The sequence below is a fragment of the Oryctolagus cuniculus genome, chromosome 7 (genome assembly GCF_051225735.1).
Source record: "Oryctolagus cuniculus isolate XC-2025 breed Fujian yellow rabbit chromosome 7, ASM5122573v1, whole genome shotgun sequence".
Lineage (NCBI taxonomy): Eukaryota > Metazoa > Chordata > Mammalia > Lagomorpha > Leporidae > Oryctolagus > Oryctolagus cuniculus.
The window spans coordinates 62,588,964-62,610,206 of record NC_142873.1 but is presented as its reverse complement, the minus strand read 5'-3'; the positions used below and the strand labels follow the sequence as shown (position 1 = coordinate 62,610,206).

Below are 21,243 nucleotides of genomic sequence, written 5' to 3'. Positions count from 1 at the left end.
GTTGGGGGACTAAGTTTCTAACACAAGAACTTTGGGGGGACACATTCAAGCCACAGCACCATACCATCCAGAGCAGCCAACCTCATAGCACACCAGAATGGCCTACCCAACGCACAGGAGAGGCTGCAACTGGGAGACAGTGTCTGGCAAACAGGGCATTCTACTTTTCAGGATGTGACACTTGCACAAAATGAAAGGTCTCCCCGTGGTTCCAATAGGTGGCCCCAATTGAAGAATACATGCATCCAGTAATGAAGAGGTAGAAGCCGAGAACAGTGTCACTTACATCAATCCCAGTGACCCAGTAGGGGGCTTTCTGCTTCTTGTCCCCACAGCTGTTAGCTCTGCAGAGTTAGTTTCTGGTCTTTAAATAGGAAATAGTCTCACCAGGGAACACAGCAAGGGTTGCAATCAACTACAAGCTACAGTTGCCACCTGGCCATTTTGAACCCCTTGCTTCCAGAAACCAACAGGCAGGAAGAGAAGTTACCATCTTGGCAGGTGTAAACTGACCCTGATCAGCAGGAGGCAGGGTTGCTTTACAGGGTGCAGATGGAGAGAAACACTCATAGGTGTGGGATTCAAGCGCTCCAGGTGGACGCCTCCTGACACTGCCACACCCAGTGATCACTGTGAATGGGCACCTGCAGCGATGCTGGGAAGCTTACAGCCCTCAGGAATGAAGGCTTGGATCAGACCACAAAGACCTGCAGAGATTCTATACGGTGTGTTGAATTTTTAAATAGATAGAGTCAAAGGGTCCGGCATCGAGGCATAGCAGGTAAAGCCATCACCTTCAACACTGGCATCCCATGTGGGCGCCAGTTCATGTCCCAGCTGCTCCACTTCCCATCCGGTTCCCTGCTAATGTGTCTGGAGGTCCCTGCACCCACATGAGAGACCTGGAAGAAGCTCCTGGCTCCTGGCTTCAGCCTGGCCCAGGCTGCCATTGCAGCTATCTAGGGAGTGAACCAGTGGAGGGAAGATCTCTCTCTCTCTCTCTCTCCCTCTTCTCTAACTCTGACTTTCAAATAGATAAATAATTCTTAAAAAAAAAAAAAAAAAAGAAAGAAAGAAACATAAAAGACAGTCAAGGAGGAAACTCATGAACACGGCTGTGACTAACTGAAGCAATGGGGACAACAGTTTGTCCCACTGATCTCCCGCAGGAAGAGAGGCCAAGAAGCCTGAAGGAGTTGTTCCCCAACCTATGCAAAGGAGAAGGTCTTTAATATGAGGAGTAATGGGGTAGCCAGGGTGCTGTATGGTTCAGTGAGCCTTCCAGAAAACCTGCTAGGAAAGCAGAGTTGACTGACAGCCTACCCCTGCCACACCTTTAGACCTTTGACCCACCACAGAACTCAAGATAGATTCACACCTGCCCTGCGCTCCTCCAACCAGCGATGAGGCACACCCAGAGTATGTGCCCTAGGCAGCCAACATAGATTCCCCCCACAGATAACATCTCCTCAGTTCCTCCACATTAGCCTACTGGAGATTTTTTGTTTAAGATTTATTTATTTATTTGAAAGTCAGAATTATACAGAGAGAGAAGGGGGGGAGAGAGAGGGAGAGAGGGAGAGAGGGAGAGAGGGAGAGAGGGAGAGAGGGAGAGAGGGAGAGAGAGAGTGTGTCTTCCATCCACTGGTTCACTCCACAAGTGGAAGTGGCTACAATGGCCGGAGCTGCACCAATCTGAAGCCGGAGCCAGGAGCTGCCTCTGGGTCTCCCACGTGGGTGCAGGGGCCCAAGGACCTAAGCTATCTTTTACTGCTTTCCCAGGCCCTAGCAGAGAGCTGGATCAGAAGTGGAGCAGCCAGGACTCAAACCAGTGTTCATATGGCATATCGGCACTGCAGGCGTTGCCACAGCACGGGCCCCTAGAGACTTTCTAAGGACAATGCTGTGGTCTAGAGTCTTCCTCCACTGGTCTTTCCCTCTCGCACTCTTTTCACAAGGGTTAAACTTGAACTGTGGTCTGAAGCCTGCCTGGGCTCACTGCTGTTCCCTCCACCGCATGCTCCACAAGCACCGCCCAGTGCATTTTCTGCACACATGATCCCGCTAATATATGCTGGGAAGCAGCAGATGGTGGTTCAAGTGCTTAGGCCCCTGCCACTCACATGGGAGAGACCCAGGTGTAGTCATGGGCTCTTGGCTTCAGCCTGGACCAGCCCCAGCCAGTGCAACCATTTGGGGAGAGTGAATCACTGAATGGAAGATTTCTTTCTCTGTCTTTCCGACCTTTCTCTCTCTTCTCTCCTTCTCCCTCTCCCTCATCCTCTCTCTCTGCCTTTCAAATAAATAAATCTTAAAATTAAGTTTGGTGTTTTTTTTCTTTAGATATTTTTAAATGGCCCTCTACCTTGTTAGGGCATTTCAAACAATGGCCTTAAATCTTTGCAGATGAGTAAAACATGGTCCTCATCCTCCAGGGGCTTATTCTTAGCAGAGGATGAAATATTCAAATTAAAATAACACTGTGTGAAAATTGTAACAGTAGCAACATGTGATAATCTTCTTTTGAGGGCAATCCAGAAAGACTATCAGAGAGATGATATTTATTCAAAATAAAAATAACTCCCTTCTCAAATCATAAAAACAACATACACCCCTTTTTTCTCAATTGTAATATAAAAATTGTAAAGAAAAAATAGAGAAATAATCTAACTCCTATCATCCAGAGATAGTCATTATTAACCTTATTATCCTTTTATTAAAGAGTATACCAATCAAAAAGAATGCTAGAAATGGATAATAAGGTCTGGCATGAGCACTAGGAGCAATAATACATACAGTGTCAAACACGCTTTAGGTGAGGTGGGCATTTGGCTCAGCTGTTATCACTTAATGTTTGAATGCCTGGCTCAAGTTTGGGCTACTCTGCTTCAGACCCAGCTGCCTGCTAATGAGCACCCTGGCAGCAGCAGATGATGGTTCAAGCACTTGGCTCCCTGCCAACCACATGGGAGCTACAAACTGAATTCTGAGATCCTGGCTTCAGCCTGGCCCAGCTCCACCTGTTGCAGACATTTGAGAAGTGAACTAATAAATGGAAGATCTTTCTGTTTCTCTCTGCCTTTCAAATAAAATCAAAATAAATAATTTTTAAATTAAAATATATTCTATGTATATATACAAAATATATACATACCTATATTAAAGTGATAAATATATGCCAGACTGCTCTACGTATCTGCATACATAGTTTTACACAATTTATTTTATAATTTGTTTTTAAATAAATTTTGGAAAATTAAACTTATTCCTGCTTTTGAGTTCTGTTTTTCATAATCAATGTTGCATAAGGACTTGTCCATTTTATTAGTATTTTCAAAAAAATACAATTGGAAATGTAAGAATACACTCTTAAATAATTCACAAGTCAGACAGAATCACATTGGAAATTCGAGAATACTAGAAAGTAAACAATACCACAAACACAAACTTGAAGCATGCAACTAAAGACACTAAAGAGATATTGAAGCTTAAGACGAATGAGTCATGAAGTTTAACTCAGAAAACTAGAAAAAGAATCATAACTAAGGCCAAAAAAGGAACGACAGAAACAGAAATTCGTGACAAATAATATCAGCAAAAGTTGGTTTCTCTCAGCATGAACAGGACAAGCCTTTGCCAGACGGAAGAGGAGGGGAAGGCATGAATTGGAGAACCTAGCTACAGATCAACAAAAAGCTTTACAAAATCATGACTATTTCAAGACTCTGGGACAAGATGAGCAATTTCAAAAAAATGTGACTGACAGTCTGACTCAGGAAGAACCAGAAGACTGAAGACGCCCACAGGACTAAAGACACTGCAAGGGTAGTTTCCGACAGCACGGCCCACAGCCGCTGGCCCTCGCTAGAGCTGAGTCCTTCCCGCTGTGGACAAGCAATGCCTGCGGCCGCTGGCGCTTTAACGGAATCGGCCAAGTTCCAAAGGCTCCATCCTTACCCCGCTACGGGGGCTCAACTTCAGGGGCGCAGTTAAGATGACTCCCGGAGGAGGTCGCTCAGCCACGGGTCAAGCCTGGGGATCAGCCGTGACACTTGGGCATTCCCTAACGCACGCCTTCAACCCAGGAATGTCGCCCTTCCTCCCTTCACAGGAAGCTGGGGAAGCCGAAGGCGGGTTTGCCAACAGGTCTGAAACAGTAACGTCTCGGCGGAGCAACAGAGCAGCGGGAAGAGATACAAAGTGAGGGCCTTGTTAAAGATCCTGCATCCCACCCAAATCCCGAGCTCAGAAGTCAGCCGAAAGGCACAAAAGGCAGGTGGACAAGCCGGGGTGCACTCGGGAGCAGTGCTGGGGTCGGGTTTACAAACTTCACAGGGCTCGTGGGCGGGGTGTTCCCAGCACGCTCGCAACTGGAAAAACACCAGCAGCCTCCCGGACCCCAGGTAAGCACGCGAGCTCCCGGGGCCCCGGGATCGGAACCGAACTGCGCTCGAAAGCCGCAGTTCCGCCTCCCCGGAGCCGCCACCCTCCTCCGGCCCTCGAAGCCCCGGCTCGCGCGGCCCCCAGCCGCACCCACCTCCTCGGCGTCCTGGCCCAGGGGGATGCCTAAGCTCTTGAGCCCCTCTTGCAGCTCGCGAATGTCCACCACGCCGTCCCCGTTGCGGTCCAGCGCCTGGAACAGGGTCTCGTAGCGCGTCGGCGGCTCTGCTCCTTGGCAGGCCGCGGTGGGCAGCACGAAGCCCCTCAGCCAGCGCAGCATGGTCGCTGGGGGTGAGGAGCGGCCCAGCGAGGAAGGCAGCAGCGGCCGGGAGCTGAGGGGCGCGCCCAGGACCCGCGCCAGGCCTGGCTGGGAGGAGCCCGCGGCTGCCGGGGCGTTCGGGGCGTCGCCAGGGGCGCGGCTTGGGCTCCGAGGCGCGGCGGCGCCCGGCCGGCTCGGCACGCGGGGAGTGGCCGCCCGGCTGCTGCTCCGGGAGGGGCTCGCCTGGCGGGGCTGGGCCTGCCTGGAGCCGGAGCCCGCGGGAACTGCGGGCGAGTGCCGTGGGGGTGGCTCCCGGGAGAAGCGGCGCGGCCCAGCCCCTGGTGCGCCACGGGGCTGCGTAGGAGGAAGCCCCCAGGAAGGCGCGGGCCCCGGCGTCTCGGTGCTGATGGCTTTGCCGACGAAGCACTGGTGTGCGGTCAGGCTGACTCCGATGAAAGCCCCCCTCCAGCCTGCGGCCTGGCCGGCTGCCCAGCTTGTCTTGTACAGATCTCTAAACTCTCGGGTGACTGCAGACACTACGCGCTCGTGGGCCTGTTCGGCACCCCCAGATATGAGGGGGTTTGGGGGTTTGAACACCTGAGGTGGGACTGACACTCGAAGAAGCCAAGGAGTGCCATAGGAATGCATCTGTTAGGACAAGGTAAAAATGGAACGGGGGTCTTCAGGGGCGTAGCCAGTTGGATGTGCCCATGCTCACATACTTGGGGTATCTGCCCGCAGCGCTCCTACGGAACCCTCCTGTCCCCAGCCAGGGGCTGCTCCCACGTTGGGGTTGAAGGAAGCAGCGAGTGAGGCAGCACTTAGCACAGCACAGACCAGACGGGACGCTGCACGTCCACAGGGCGTGCCGGGGTCCCGCTCCTTCCTCTGCGGAAACCTGAAGTTGCGACGCGGCCTCGAAGGAAGACCGCACGGATGGCCGCCGCCGACAGCGTGGCGGTGATAACCCGCCCAGACGTCCTTCAAAGTGATAGTTCTCGGTTCGGCCACTGAGGTTGTACCTTTGCACTCGCACCTCAGAGCCTCGCCCCATCTTCTGAATCACTCAGCAAAGACGCCCTGGCCCCAGCAAAAGCCAGGAAGCTGATCTACCATCCTCGTCTTTTTTTTTTTTTTTTTTTTTTTTTTTTTTTTTTTTTTTTTTTTTTTTTTCCAGTTTAAGCATGTACGAATGTGGAGGTTGCAGCTTGAAGACCGTCAGTTTAATAAATCGTCCTGAGACCAGTCTATCTGGTCTGTGTAACTGTCAGCTTCCGCTTATGTTCAGAATTATTTCCTTCCTTTGGAACAGCCTTCAAACCTCACTGCACTTCCTATCTGTCCTTTGAAACCTCTTTTACTCTACCGTGGTTCCCCTGTACTTGAGGCGTGGCTGCTTTGTGCGGTTTTTCTCTCTTCCTCCTCCTTTCCTTCCCCTTCCTTCTTCTCTTCTCTTCCTCCTTCTCCTCCTTTCTTATTCTCCTTCCCCTCCTCTTCCTACTCCTCCTCCTTCTCCTCTACCTACTTCATAACAATTAGAATTACCTATCAACATTTTTACCCAAAGACCTTTGTCTTCACACAAAAACTTTAACATGGTGTTTGTAGCAGTTTTATTTATAATTCCCAAACCCAGAAACAACCACAAACTTCTTTGGTGGGTACGCCGGAAAACAACCTGGGTTGCAGTCACATGATGAAAAAGTATTCACACAGTAGACATGCAACAGTGCAGGATATGTCATTCTAGAAAAGGCAAAACTACAGGACAGAGAAGTAGTTTGGAGTCATGGGAAGCTGACTACAAAAGACTGTAAGGAAGGTTGATGGAGCTGCACTACAGCATCATGAAGGTGGTGGTTATACAAGTGCAGCTGTTCAAGGGGACTGCAAAGAGAAATGAACTTTAAAAATAAGCTTACTATGCTGCAAAATAAATGAAATCCACAGGGTTGCCATTGTGGTGTAGTGGATAAAGCTGCTGCCTGCAGTGCCAGCATCCCATATGGGCACCAGTTTGTATCCCGGCTGCTCCACTTCCCATCCAGCTCCCTGCTAATCACCTGGGAAAAGCAGCAGAAGATGGCCCAAGTCTTTGGGCCCCAGCACCCACATGAGAGACCTGGAAGAAGCTCCTGGCTCCTGGCTTCAATCTGGCCCAATCACAGCCATTGTGGCCATCTGGGAAGTGAACCAGTAGATGGAAGATCTCTCTGGTTCTCCCAGTCTTTCTCTGTAACTCTGACTTATAAAAAAATTAATAAATCTTAAAAAGAAAATTGAAATTCATGTGTATGAAGCAGCTTCAAAAAATTCATGGAAATGCATATGACAAAAAAAAATGCATGGGTGGATTTCACATTTTTCATGCCATAATAAACTTCTCCTTCATTTCTATTTTCCATGGGCTTTTTGAAGAATCTCTGTGTTTGTCAAAAACTTACAGAACTATACACTGACAAGGGTTAATTTGACTCTGTTAAATATATCAATAAATCTGGCTGCAAAAGCTGGCTCAAACCTGTGTGAAATGGGGTAAGGATTCTTTGCTGAAAAGATCACTGTGGGAGCAGGTGTTTGGCCTGGAGCTCCTGCCTCTGATAAAGACTCCCACATCCCACATCCCACATCAGGGTGCCTGAGTTTGCTACCAACCTCCAGCTGCTGAAGCCACCTTCCTGCTATGCAGACCCTTCTAGATGCAATGATGGATCAACTAGTTGAGTTGCTGCCACCACTATGGGAGACCTGGATTAAGTGCCTGCTCCTGTCTTTGACCTCCGCCCTTCCCTGGCCATTGCAGGCATTTTTGGGGAATGAAGAGTTGAAGGGAGATCTCTCTTTCCCTAATTATTTTTTTTATTTAAAGATCCCCAAAAATCAAATAAAATACTCTATGAAGAGTATTTGTGGGCCACAGACCAGTAGGTTCAGCATCACTGGGAGCTAGTCAGAAAGATAGAACTCGGGTCCACCGGAGACCTACTAAATAAAAATTACACTTCAACAAGAGCCTTGTTGGGTGAGTATTTCATGCATTAAACTTGAGGAACACTGCTAATGTAAAGCAGCACCACTCAGTGTGGTTTGTACACTGGGGCCACTCAGCAAGTTGTTATTTGTCTGCAACTAGATAAGTCAGAGAAGATTTAGATTTAGAAATTTGTAGCATTTTGATAAAGTAATTTTATGTTTGTTGAGTCTAATAATGAATACTTGGGCTTTATCTTTTTTTGTTTGTTTGAAAGACAGTAGGGAGAGAGAGAGAGAGGGAGAGAGAGAGAGCGAGAGCTCTCATCTGCTGGTTCATTCCTCTAAATGTGTTCAATGGCCAGGCCCCAGCCAGGCTGAAGCCAGGAACTGGGAACTCAATCTATGTCTCCCTTGTGAGTGGTAGCGACTCAACTACTTAAACTATCACCTGCTGCCTCCCAGGATGCATTTGAGCAAAACACTGAAATAAGAAGTGAAGACAAGATTTGAACCCAGGCACTCTGATATGGGATGCAAGCGTCCCAACCAGCATCATAACCACTAGGTTAAGTGCCTGCCACAGGGCTTCCCTTTTTTATCTCAATTTTCTGGTAATTCTTTTTTTTCTATATTTTACAAAAATATATCTGTGATGGGTCAAGAAATGACAAAGAGATAAAAGGTGTAATTTACACTAGCAATTTCCCACATAAGAAAACTGTATATAAACATTTAAAAATCTACAAGAGAAGGAATCCTTGCATCTTATAACCGGTAATTCTCAAAAAACAGTAATTCCAACAGAGACCAGGAATGGAAACCATGAAAAACTAACACTTCTTTAACATAATTCATTTATGCGGTCAGAACAAACACCTAGGATTCAGCCCAGTTCAGTTTTTCCCAACTTCCAACTTTCTCACGTGTTCTTATTTTCCACTTGAATAATCTTCACACTTTATCAGTCTCATAGATTCTGATCCACGATGACTTCTTTCAACAACTACTTTGAATCCCTCCCTCCCTCCCTCCCTCCCTTCCTTCCTTTTTTCCTTCCTCCCTTCAACACCAATTAAAAGCCTTTATGCAGACTTGGCTGAGCAAAACTACCCAGCCTCAGCTATTGTGGGCATTTGGGGAGTGAATCATCACATAGGAGATCATTCTCTGTCTCTTTCTGCCTTCTAAATAAATGTCTGAAGTGTAGACACACACACACACACAGAGAGAGAGAGAGAGAGAGAGAGAGAGAGAGAGAGAGAGAAAGAAACAATGAGAGGCCTCTTGCTGTCAAAAAAGTGAGTTACAGAGCCGGCGCCGTGGCTCAATAGGCTAATCCTCCACCTTGCGGCGCCGGCACACCGGGTTCTAGTCCCGGTTGGGGCGCCGGATTCTGTCCCGGTTGCCCCTCTTCCAGGCCAGCTCTCTGCTATGGCCAGGGAGTGCAGTGGAGGATGGCCCAGGTGCTTGGGCCCTGCACCCCATGGGAGACCAGGAAAAGCACCTGGCTCCTGGCTCCTGCCAGGATCAGCGCGGTGCGCCGGCTGCAGCGGCGGCCATTGGAGGGTGAACCAGCGGCAAAGGAAGACCTTTCTCTCTCTGTCTCTCTCTCTCACTGTCCACTCTGCCTGTCAAAAAAAAAAAAAAAAAAAAAAAAAAAAAAGTGAGTTACAAATATGGAAAAGTTTAAGCTAGAATGATCCCTGAAGTATTGTATTGGAATTAGTGATATTGTCATCAGTTCATAGTTTTATAGTTATGTTTTCAGGTTGTGGAAATACAAAGGGGTGTGTGTGTGTGTGTGTACCCACATATGTTTCCAAGCTTTGTCCACTGACAGGATCTAGAATCAGTAATACCAGCAGTAAGCACATCCAGATTTTTCTTTCTAAATAACATTCTCAAGGCAGGTGTGTGTCACAACAGTTAAAATGCTGCTTGGGACGCCACATCCCATATTGAAGTGCCTGGGTTTGAGTCCCAGCTCTGCTTCCCAGTCCCAGCTCCAGCTTTCTGCTATTGTGCACCCTGGAGGCTGGAGATGGTGGTTCACATACTTAGGCCCCTGCCACCCATACAGGAGACCCAGAATGAGTTCCAGGCTCCTGGCTTCAGCCTGGCCCAGCACCAGCTGTTGGGGCATTTGGGGGAGTGAACCAACAGATGGAAGATCTCTCTCTCTCTTTCTATATGTTTCTATTTCTGACTTTCATATAAATAAGTACAGTTTTAAAGTGTTCTTTCAATAGTTATATAAAATACCAGCTCCCAAGGGGAACCAGGGCAGGAATAGCAAAGGTACAAGATGAGCAGAGCCTATCTTCTTTCACCAGAGAGTGAGTACTCAAAGTATAGAGAGGGTCAAAAGGACACAGAGTCAGCTTGAAGGCATTGGCACTGGCCAAATCCAAGAAAATGTGGATATCACAATATGTGGTGTTAGCATTTTATCTCTCGTTAAATGAAACAGGAACCCATCAGTCCACATGAATGTACATACAAATGGAATAAGAGAAACTTCTGTGCAGTAGACTGCCAACTAGTAAATATTGACAGAATTAGAATATTACCATTTGATGATCAATATGGCAGCAGTAATTTATTCAAGCAAGAAATATCAACAAAAGCTAATACCAGTGGCTGGCAGTTGGATCACAAACATGACATTTACCTCGCTTCAAAAACAGAACACCACACATTATGAATGATAAAGGAATAGTTTGCAGTGGAGAAACCTAGCACATATCACCTTCCTCAGATGCTCAAAGTACAAGTCATAAGCAATGGGACAAATGCAGATCAGGTGCCACCTGGTGGGATGAGGGAGAACAAAGGGTCATTTCCATGATTGGCCCAACAAAAAACACAGCCTGAATCTAATCAATAGGATGCTCTACAGAATCATCAGTCTGTAACCTTCAAATATGGAAAAACAGTGAAGGTCAGGGGATGACGAAGGAACTGTTCTGGGTTGAAGGAAACTAAACAAATCACAAGTAAGCACAATGTGATCTCAAAGGATTATATTGGGTCAGTTGATGAAATGTGAAGGAATCTCTGGATGAGGGTATTTGGGCATTTTTTATAAACTGTGCCTGCAACTTCTTTGTAAATTAATTTTTAAGTGGAGAAAATTTTAACACCTTTAAAAAGCCCTTCCTAATATTCTTAGCTGTGACATTACTCAAATTTGCCTCTGATGCATTTTCCCTTGCAGTAGCAGCCTGAATAAAACTGGCTCAGTGTGAGCAAAACAAAAACAAAACAAACCTTGTAGTACTTTATTGTATATCAGTCGTATCAGTAGTGTGAAATAGTAAAGGAGATCAAGGTGACACTACAAAGAGGAACACCAGCCGTGTCACCAAGGGTCATGGCTGGGAACGGAGTCACAGCAGGTCACTGGACTCCCTGTCTCTCTCCACTCCTCCAACATTGCCTGTATGGGGAGGGGAAGCTGGGCTTAGGAAGCTGACATGCAGGCTGTGAAGGTGAGCGGGAGCCATGGTTGATCCATACCCACAGAGGACGTCAAGGAAAAGGGAGACTGTGTTCTGGGGGCAGGGCATGTGATCAGCTCTCACCTGAGAGCACCCACCGTTGGGTAAGGTTAAGTTGGCACCAGTTTCAAAAACACCTCTGCATGCTACCTCTCTTCTACTTGCTTTGGTGCCAAATTTATAGAAGAAAGGGTGAATTAAAGATACACCAAATAAACCCTAATACCCACTTTTCTTCCTATTTGTGTAGAAAAATTGTCAAACAGGCACTAACAGATGAGGTACAGTGTATCCAATACACTCTGAGTGTAATTGGTAGAGTTTCTTACATACTTACAGAGTACTTCAAAAAGTTCCTGGGAGGGACCTGCGCTGTGGCATAGTGGGCTAAACCTCCTCCTGCAGTGTTGGCATACCATATGGACGCCGATACTAGTACCAGCTGCTCATCTTCTGATCCAGCTCTCTGCTATGGCCTGGGAAAGCAGAAGATGGCCCAATCATTTGGGCCTCTGCACCCACATGGGAGACCTGGAGGAAGCCCCTGGCTCCTAGCTTTGGATCAGCCCAGCTCTAGCCCTTGTGGCTATTTGGGGAGTTAACCAGTGGATGGAAGACCTTTCTCTCTCTCTCTCTCTCTCTCTCTCTCTGCCTGTAACTCTACCTTTCAAATAAATAAATATTCTTTAAAAATTTGAGGGAAAATGAAATTAAAAGACAGGCTTATTTTGGTGCAAAATATTTTGAAATATACGGATAATCCTTTCATAGTATACATTTTTGTGAACTTCTTGTAGACCCCTAGTATTCATGGATTTCAAAATTTTTTGCACCAACCTAAATTTATCTTTATTCTATTTTCCAGGAACTTTTGGAAGTACCCTCCTAGTCTCTGAAAATATTCCTAACCATTTCAAATTCTCTCCACTTTGATTTCAAGATATATGCTATGAGAAGATTTGGATGGTGATATTTGTTAGGTGGTATATGGGTACAACTTCACTTATATGAAAATGGCATCTTCAACTCTGCAAAGGGACCTTGTACTTAAACCTGAATTTTGATTCTTATTCGGAGACATCATCAGTTTTCCTTGACATCCAGGTCTTGTAAATGTTTACCTGCTTCTCAGCAGAAAAGCAGATTCAAAGAAGAAGTGGCCGAAGGGCAGCTGGTCAGGAATGTCTGAGCCATGTATGGTGACAGAAGTGACCACTAGGCAGAGGAGAAACTGAGATTTGAGCTAGAATTTAATCACATCACAGGCAGCAATAACTGTCAAAGAAAACTAGCAAAGAGAAAGTGTGTCTCTTCAAAAAGGTTAATTATTATCCATGTTCTTCACTTGAGAAGTCAGGCAAATTAATAACACATTGATCATTAATTTATGTAGGGTAATTCAAAGAGAAGAGAAATAGTTACTTTGGTCTTTTTATATAAACTACTCCTACTCGTATTACAAATATGAAGTAGAACTAGAAGTAAAGAGATCCAAATGTTGAGGAGTTAGGTACCATATAATCTTCATCGTCATCATCATCATCAAAGTCTAAGAAGAAAAGGACTATAATTAAGACTGAAATAGAGGAGCTAATCACAAGAGATTGGGCAAGAATCTCTTGTGCACCGTGTGAATTGGCATATCCTCCCATATACTGTATTCGCTCAGCTCTGACATGTGTATCCAGTGCCTGCCATGTGTGATGCACAGCTCTCCCTCCACAGCAGACAGCAGTGATGGCAGCCACCAAGTCTCCATCCTCGTGGAGGATATGATCTAGTCCAGGGAGACAGAGAGTAACTGAGTCATACTTGAACTGTTCTACAGCTAAATCTGAATCACATAAATAACAGTGAAACCAAGAATCTATAAAACTATTTTTTAAAAAAGTACTCCCCTAACATTCATTTAACAGTTGTGCTGTGCAGAGAGAAATCTCAAACACGTATTTCTTAAAGTATCACTTGTATTTTTTAAAGTATCACTTTCTTTTAGGAATTTTTTGTTTGCTTGTTTCACACATTTTTGCTACATATTTTCAGAAACTGAGTGTCCTTCAAGGGTAACTTTGTAATATCTTCAAACACATCATCACTTACATCCTTGTGATCATGTGGACGTGTTTGGATATTTGTCACAAGTTTAAAACTAAGAGAAATTGACTTGGTACTTCTGAAGGAAAGGCAGCCTTTAAGAGAAAATGACCGCAATGAAATGTTGCTAAAAGCTCAATAGAGGGCGCCATAACTAAAAGATGAAGAATTGTAAAAGTTGAGGGGGCAGCGCCAGCAAGAAGGGATAAGAGGAAAGAAAGTAAATACACCTTAATTTTTTTACATCGTTAATATGGTTACATATCCTTAAAATATAAAAGATGTGATTTAAAACCTGGATGTAACACTTTTTTTCTGTTTTGAAAGAATTTTCTGTCCATATTCAGTCACTGTGTACACCAGTATAACTGAAATTAATCAATAGGAGAAAGATAATATATTTATCATTTAAATTATTTTATATACATAAAAAATTATCACATCAATATCCTCCCATCAATAATATCAAAGGTTCATACTGAGTCAGAACTTGTTATAATTCCTGTGAGTGATTTCTCAGTGACTCAATCACCATGTTAAGGCCTGAAGTAACTTTATGCTTTAAAAAAGGGAAGGCAGGGGGACAAGGGCAGGGCCAGCACTGGTGCTGTGGCACAGTGGGCTAAGCGTCTGCCTGCAATGCCAGCATCCCATATGGGCACCAGTTCAAGTCCCAACTGCTCCTCTTCTAATCCAGTTCTCTGCTATGACCTGGGAAAGCAGTAGAAGATAGCCCAAGTGCCTGGACCCCTGCATCCACTTGGGAGACCTGGAAGAAGCTCCTAGCTTCTGGCTTCTGGCTTCGGATCAGGCCAACTCTGGCCATTGTGGCCATCTGGGAAGTGAACCAGTAGATGGAAGACCTTTCTGTCTCTCCCGTCTCTACCTCTCAAGTAAACAAAATCTTAGAAAAGGGGGGAGGAGCTGATATGAGATGGTTTATTTTGTTTTTTTTAAGTTGTGGTAAAGTATATAGCATTTACTATCTACACATTTTTCCGTGTACAATTCAATAGCATTAAGTAAATTAACATTATTATGCCGTCAATCTCCAGAGTGCCTCATCTTGCAAAACTGAAACTGTGAACCCATTACACACTAACTCCACCTTCTTCCCCTTCCCAACCCTGGTAATGAACCACTGTTCTACCTCTTCCCCTATAAATTTGATGACTGCAAGTACCTCATATAAATGAATCATACCACGTTTATGCTTTTATGATTGGCTTATTTCACTTGATGTTCTACATTTCCAACCATATTGTAAAATGTGTCAGAATTTCATTCCTTTGTAAGGATGAGTAACATTCTACAGAACGAATACTCACATGCCAGCTTTTTTATGCACTCATCCATAGATGGACACCCAGACTATTCCCACCTTCTATCTACAGTAAATAATGCAGACATAAATATGGGTGAACAAATAATTCCTCGAGACTCTGCTCTGAATTTTTTTTTGATATATACCTGGAAGTAGAATTGCTGGATCAAATGGTAATTCTATTTTTAATGTTTTGAGGAACTACCATGTTGTTTTCGGTAGCAGGTTCACCATTTTACATTTCCACCCAACAGTGCACAAGGGTTGCAACTTCTCTACATCCTCACAACACTTGATAGACTGTCTCCTTGACAGGAGATATTTTGGTGGCTGTGAAGTGGCAGCTCATTAAGGTTTTACCTTGCATTTCCTTAAACATTAATGATGTTGGACCTCTTTTCATGTGCTTTTTGGCCATGTGTATATCTACTCAAGTCCTTTACCCATTCTTAATCATTGTTTGTTGTTGCTACATATTCTGGATATTAACTCCTTCTCAGATATTTGATCTGCCAGGGTTTTCTTCCATGCCATGGATTGCCTTTCACTCTGTTGTGTCTTTTAGGGCACAGAAGCATTTTTTTAAAATGTAATACAACGTATCTATTTTTTCTTTTGTTTCCTAAAGTTAGTTTTGTAACCCTTGAAACTTTCTGTTGTCAAAAAGTACCATTTCTGAAAGTTGCTGAATACTGGTTCTTCTTCATTGTTCTTGTTAGTCACCCCTTCTAATGTCTAAACAGTTTCAAATGTCTTCATTATACCTGTATGTGTATGGCAAATTTGCAGTTGCTCTTAATTTTTATATTATATTTTATGTTTTCACATAAACTTTATATGTAACCTTAATGGGATATAAAGAGCTAGTGTTTAAGAGCCCAAGTGCCAGAAACTCTGTGAGTTAACTATGCAAACAGGGAAGGACTGCAGCTGGGACTTAAGTAACACAGAACCCTGAACTCCGAAAGTCCCCAAAAGCTGTATCTCTGACTTTGACCTCATGTGGGCTCCTGCTTCCAGATTCTTCCACATGCAGATCCATTTCTTCTCTCTGATTTACTTTTCAGAAGCTCAGGCACTGGAGAAAGCCAAGCCTATCTTGATACACTCTACAGAGAGTGTATCAAATCCTTTTAAGGAACTCTTAGACTTAGGTTAGGTGCTCACCCCTGGAGCAATAGACAGTGTATGTGAGCCTGGGGTTAGGCCACAGCATTGCAGTTTCCACTGGAACCCAAAATAGGGAGTGGAGGAAAGGACATTTTCCAAAAGAGGAAATAGAGCTGTTTTCCATATTAAATATAATTGACTTAGGTTTCAGTGTATCAGATATATTTAATCCAATTAAGCAAATGCTCAAAGTCAGTTCCACATGAAAAAATTCAGAAAAGAAAGCATCTCTGAAATTATTTAAAATGGTGAAATGAAATCCAATTAAAAACTAAATTCATAAGCAACTTTGGAGGATCAGAGATTTTATTATAAAGTACAACAGGACTAAGAGACTATTAAAGAGAAATTTGAATTAAGATACCGACGCAACAGATAACTATTCCAAAATATGATGCAAGACCATAATGCAAAATTTTCAAAAGATGTGACAGAAAGTTAATTTGTGATTCTTGAAACCCTCACCCCGCTGCAGGTTGGAGGGGATCAGATTAGATGAGAACTCTGAGAGACAGCAGCTGCTGTACTGAGTGCCCCCTTCACTCACCACACCTCAGTCCCAGGACAAGGGATGCCGGCCCCTACCTCCAGCCTATGGTGAGAAACCTTGATGAGACCACCTGAAAAAACTGAAGTGAAGCCTCCTGGGTTTTGAGGACACATCAAATGCAATTACAAATGTCAGTTGACAGTTCAGGGAAGCGGCAAGTTACTCTCCCAAAATAACGAAGACTACGGAGTCCTTCTCCCATAGCAGGTGTGTGTTCCAGGTAACAGAGAGCAGTGTGGGATTGTCTTAGATCTTCTCAAAAAGGGCTGAATTTTCTCACAAGTAGTTTTTGGTAGATTCCTCATAATTTTCTACATGGATTATGATATGCCTTTGAATACAATCGCATGAACTCCTGCCTCAAGAGAGAATATCTGGCTGGTGCCACGGCTCAATAGGCTAATCCTCCACCTAGCGGCGCCGGCACACCGGGTTCTAGTCCCGGTCGGGGCGCCGGATTCTGTCCCGGTTGCCCCTCTTCCAGGCCAGCTCTCTGCTATGGCCCGGGAGTGCAGTGGAAGATGGCCCAAGTGTTTGGGCCCTGCACCCCATGGGAGACCAGGATAAGTACCTGGCTCCTGCCATCAGATCAGCGCAGTGCACCAGCCACAGTGCACCGGCCGCGGCAGCCATTGGAGGGTGAACCAACGGCAAAGGAAGACCTTTCTCTCTGTCTCTTTCTCTCACTGTCCACTCTGCCTGTCAAAAAAAAAAAAAAAAAAAAAGAGAGAGAGAGAGAGAGAGAGAGAGAGAGAACGTCTTACCAGATTTTTGGAGGTCTTCCTGGACAGTGACTTACCTGTGTGTTCCAGCCCCCTCAGTCTCCCTGAACTCTGATCTGTGTTTCCTGAGCTCAGTGAGAGAGCCATACTCAGCTAGGGTCCCCCTTCTTGCACTGAGGCCTGGTAATTTCTTCCATTCAGAATGCACCGAGCTCATTTGTTTCCTTTTTCTCAGGGATCATAGTCCTGTATTTGATACTTGAAAATAATTATTTCATTCAGGAATACTAGCTTAGTTATGATCAGAAACAGAAGATTATATTGGCCATTTATATCTCTATTTTTGTGATTTACCCATTTTTGGCCCTTTCATATATTTTTATTGAAAGATTTTTTAAAAAAAAATTTAAACAATCTATGCAAACTCACTTATTTGAGGAGTAAAATCTAAAAATTAAATATTTCATAGATTTTTTTCTATATTTTTTCATCCTATGTATCAAATGTTTTCCTAGTTTGTGGTTATTATAGTTTTATTTGAACAATTTACTTACTAAGTATAAAAACATTTAGTCCATGCCAGTATTGTGCTGCCAGCAACAATGCTGGCATCCCATATGAACACCAATTTGAGTCACGGCTGCTCCACTTCCAATACAGCTCCCTGCTAATGTGCCTGGGAAAGCAGTTGAGGATAGTCCAAGTCCTTGGGCCCCTGCCACCCACATGACAGATCATGATGAAATTCTAGGCTCCTGGCTTCAACCTGGCCTAGCCTTGACCATTTTGGCCATTTGGGGAATAAACTAGAAGATGGAAGACTCATTCTCTCTTTCTCTCCCTCTTTCTTTCTGTAACCCCACCTTTAAAATAAGTAAAATCTTTTTTAAAAAAAAAGCATTTAGTCAAATGTATCAGTATTTTTACAAAGCAGCTCTATTGAGATATAATTCACATAGTATACAGTTCATTCTTTTTCAATACAAAATTCAGACTTATTCAGAAATATGTAGCCATCACAATTCATTTTAGATAATTTTCATTATCCTCAACACACACACACACACACACACACACACATGTTAGTAGGCTTTCTATCCTCCGTATCCTCCAAACCCTAAACAACCACTAATCTACCCTCCGTCTCTATAGAGTTACCTATTGTGGGCATCTCACATGAATGGAGTCATACAACATGTGATCCTTTGTGACTGACTTTTTTCACTTAGCTTAGTATTTTTAAGGCTCATCCATGCTACAGCAGATGTCAGTACTTTATTCCTTTTTATTGATGAATAATATCCCATTGTATGGGTATAACGTATTTTGCTTATCCACTTATCAGTTGATGAGGATACTTGAATTGCTTTCACTTTCTTACTATTATGAATGTACTGTTGTGAATATTCATGTACAAATTATTATGTGAAAATTATTTCATTTTACTGGGCATATTTCTAGGCAAGAAATTGCTGAGTCAAATAGTATATTTTTTTAATATTTACTTGAAAGGCAGGGAGACCACAAGAGAGTGCAAGATCTTCTATTTGCTGGTTCATTTCCCAAATGCCTGCAACAGCCAGATCTGGACAGGCCAAAGCCAGGAGCCTAAACTCAATCTGGATCACCCACATGGGTGCAGGAAGCCAAGAAGGGCCATCATCTGCTGCCTCCCAGGTGCAGCAGCAGGAAAAGCAGAGGTACCACAGCCTACTCCCCCAATATGATCATTTTGGTTAACCACTTAAGGAAATGCCAGACTATTTTCCAAAATGCTTGCACCATTTTACATTCCCACCAGCAGCTTATAAGGGTTCCAGTTCCTCCACATTTTGCCAAAACTTATTTTTTCATTACGGTGTTCCTGGTGGGTACACAGTTGAATCCCATTAGAGTTTTGATTTGCATTTCCCTGAAAACTAATGATCATGAGCATTTTTCCATGTGTTTTTTGGCCACTGGCATATCTTCCTTGCAGAAATTTCAGCACAAAGCCTTTGCCCATTTAAATGATTTTTTTTATTATGTAATTGAGAAGCAGAGAGAGGGAGAGTGCTCCCATCTCCACCAAATTCCCACCCAATCCAGGTCTCCCACGTGGGTGGCAAGAACCCAATTATTTGGGCCATCACCAGTGCCTCCCAGTGTCTGCATTAAAAGGAAACTGGAGACACGAACCAAAGTCAGGAATCAAACCCAGGGACTCCAAGATGGGATGTGAGTTTCTTAACCAGTGGCTTAATTGCTAGGACAAACACCTGCCCTTGCCCATTTTTTAAAAGTTGAGTTATTTGACTTTTATTATAACTAGCAATAGCTCTTTCTATATCCTGGAGGCAAGTCTCTTATCAGACATATTAATCATAATTTTCTTTCATACTATGAGTTGTCATTTCATTTTCGTGGTAGTGTCTTTGAAGCACAAAATTTTGAAAATTTTAATAATATCCAGTTTACTTTCTTTTGCTACTTTTGCTTTTATGTCACATTTAAGAAATCTGTTCCTAATCCAACTTCTCAAATATCTATGACCGGGGTCGGTGCTGTGGTACAGTGGGTTAAAGTAAAGCTCCAGTCTGTAGTGCGAGCATTCCATATGGGCACTGCAGCTGTTCCTCTCCCTATCCAGCTCTCTGCTGTGGCCTAGGAAAGCAGTAGAAGATGGCCCAACTCCTTGGGCCCCTGCACCCTCATGGGAGACCTGAAAGAAGCTCCTGGCTCCTGGCTTCAGATAAGCTCAGCTCTGGCTGTTGTGGTCATTTGGGGAGTGAATCAGCAGAATGGAAGACCTCTCTCTCTCTCTCTGGCTCTACCTCTCTCTGTAACTCTTTCAAATAAATAAAATAATTCTTTAAAAAAAAACCTATGACTATGTGTTTTGTTTTATCCCTTATGATGTATGTATCCATTTTGAGTTAATTTTGGTGTATGGTGTGAGGTAGGGTCAAGTTAAATCTTTTGCATGTAGAAACCCAGTTGTCTCAGCATCATTTGTTTAAAAAAACCATTCCTTCTCCATTTACATTGGCACTCTTGTAAAAAATTCATTGATTGTAAGAGTATTTTTGAGCTGTCAATTCCATTCTATTCATCTATATATCTATCCCTATTCTAGTATTACACTGTCTTAATTACTATAGCTTTCTAGTGTCTTTGAAGTTGGGAAGTGTCAGTACTCCAATTCTGTTCTGCTGTTTTGAGATTATTCTGTGACCTTTGAGTTTCCAGAAGTGATATGACTACAAAAGGCAGCTATTTTAAGTTGTTCCCCTAAGCTATAAAGCTTGCAAAGATACCCTTGCTTCCCTCTCATGAACTCCATTGGAACTTATAATATTTTTGAAAGATTTATTTATTTATGTGAAAGAGTTATAGAGAGAGCGAGAGATCTTCTATCTGCTAGCTCACTCCCCAAATGGCCACAGGAGTTGGGACAGGCTAAAGCCAGGAGCCAGGAGCTTCTTCTGGGCCTCCCACATGGGTACAAGGTCCCAAGCATTTAGCCCATCTGCTGCTGCTTTCCCTGGCACATTAGCAGGGAGCTGGATGGGAAATGGAGCAACCGGGTCTGAAATTGGCACCCATATGGGATACCAGCATTACAGGGGGAAGCTTAACCTACTAAGCCACAACTCTGGCCCCTTGAACTTACAATTCTAATCCAGAAATGTCCACGTTATTCAACTATAATGAACAAAAATCAATATGTTCAGCATATAGTCTAAGTTATTATTTAAGACAAAACAACAGTAATACTCTTGTAAATGGAAACTCACACACACACACACAAATGCCTGCTACAAGTAGATGAAAATTGTAAGCTAATATTTCTACCATTTGTATGTATATATGTATGTATACATATGTGTGTGTGTGTGTATATATATATATATATGTAATGAAGCTATAACAACTATGAAGGACTATCAACAAACCGGATAGAAATATTTGGGAAAGAAATGGCCAAAGAGCAGGAAGTTGTGATTAGGGCAACTGAAGATATGAAGTGGGGACTAAAATAACTCATGAAAGTAACAGAAGAAAAAAATTAATTTGGAATTTTACTTTGAAGGCTGCTCTAAAATTTTCCTCTGTATCTTTGGTTTTGGTGGCTTGCTGCTCTGTGTTCAGATAAGTTTTGTTTCTATCTCAATTTGTTGAGTATTTCCAATCTGTACATTTGTCTTTCACCAAAGTAGGGACCTTTTTTG

The 21,243-nt window shown here is 43.7% G+C and overlaps 1 protein-coding gene and 1 non-coding gene across 4 annotated transcripts in view; one reads left to right on the top strand and one right to left on the bottom strand.

The window, feature by feature from the left end:
* Positions 1–4,730, bottom strand: part of SLC25A24 (solute carrier family 25 member 24) — a 65,038-nt gene extending 60,308 nt beyond the window's left edge. Inside the window, 1 exon segment of one of the 3 annotated variants that reach the window (NM_001082777.1) lies at positions 4,538–4,730. In NM_001082777.1, the coding sequence (NP_001076246.1) occupies positions 4,538–4,720 (183 nt within the window). In that variant the 5' untranslated portion in view covers positions 4,721–4,730. 3 annotated transcript variants of the gene reach the window in all.
* On the top strand, positions 3,817–7,220 carry LOC127493577 (uncharacterized). The gene is made up of 4 exons (XR_011390545.2): positions 3,817–4,010; positions 4,112–4,403; positions 5,207–5,360; positions 5,441–7,220. It is a non-coding gene; the product is annotated as an uncharacterized LOC127493577 (transcript).
* Positions 7,221–21,243: the final 14,023 nt, after the last annotated feature.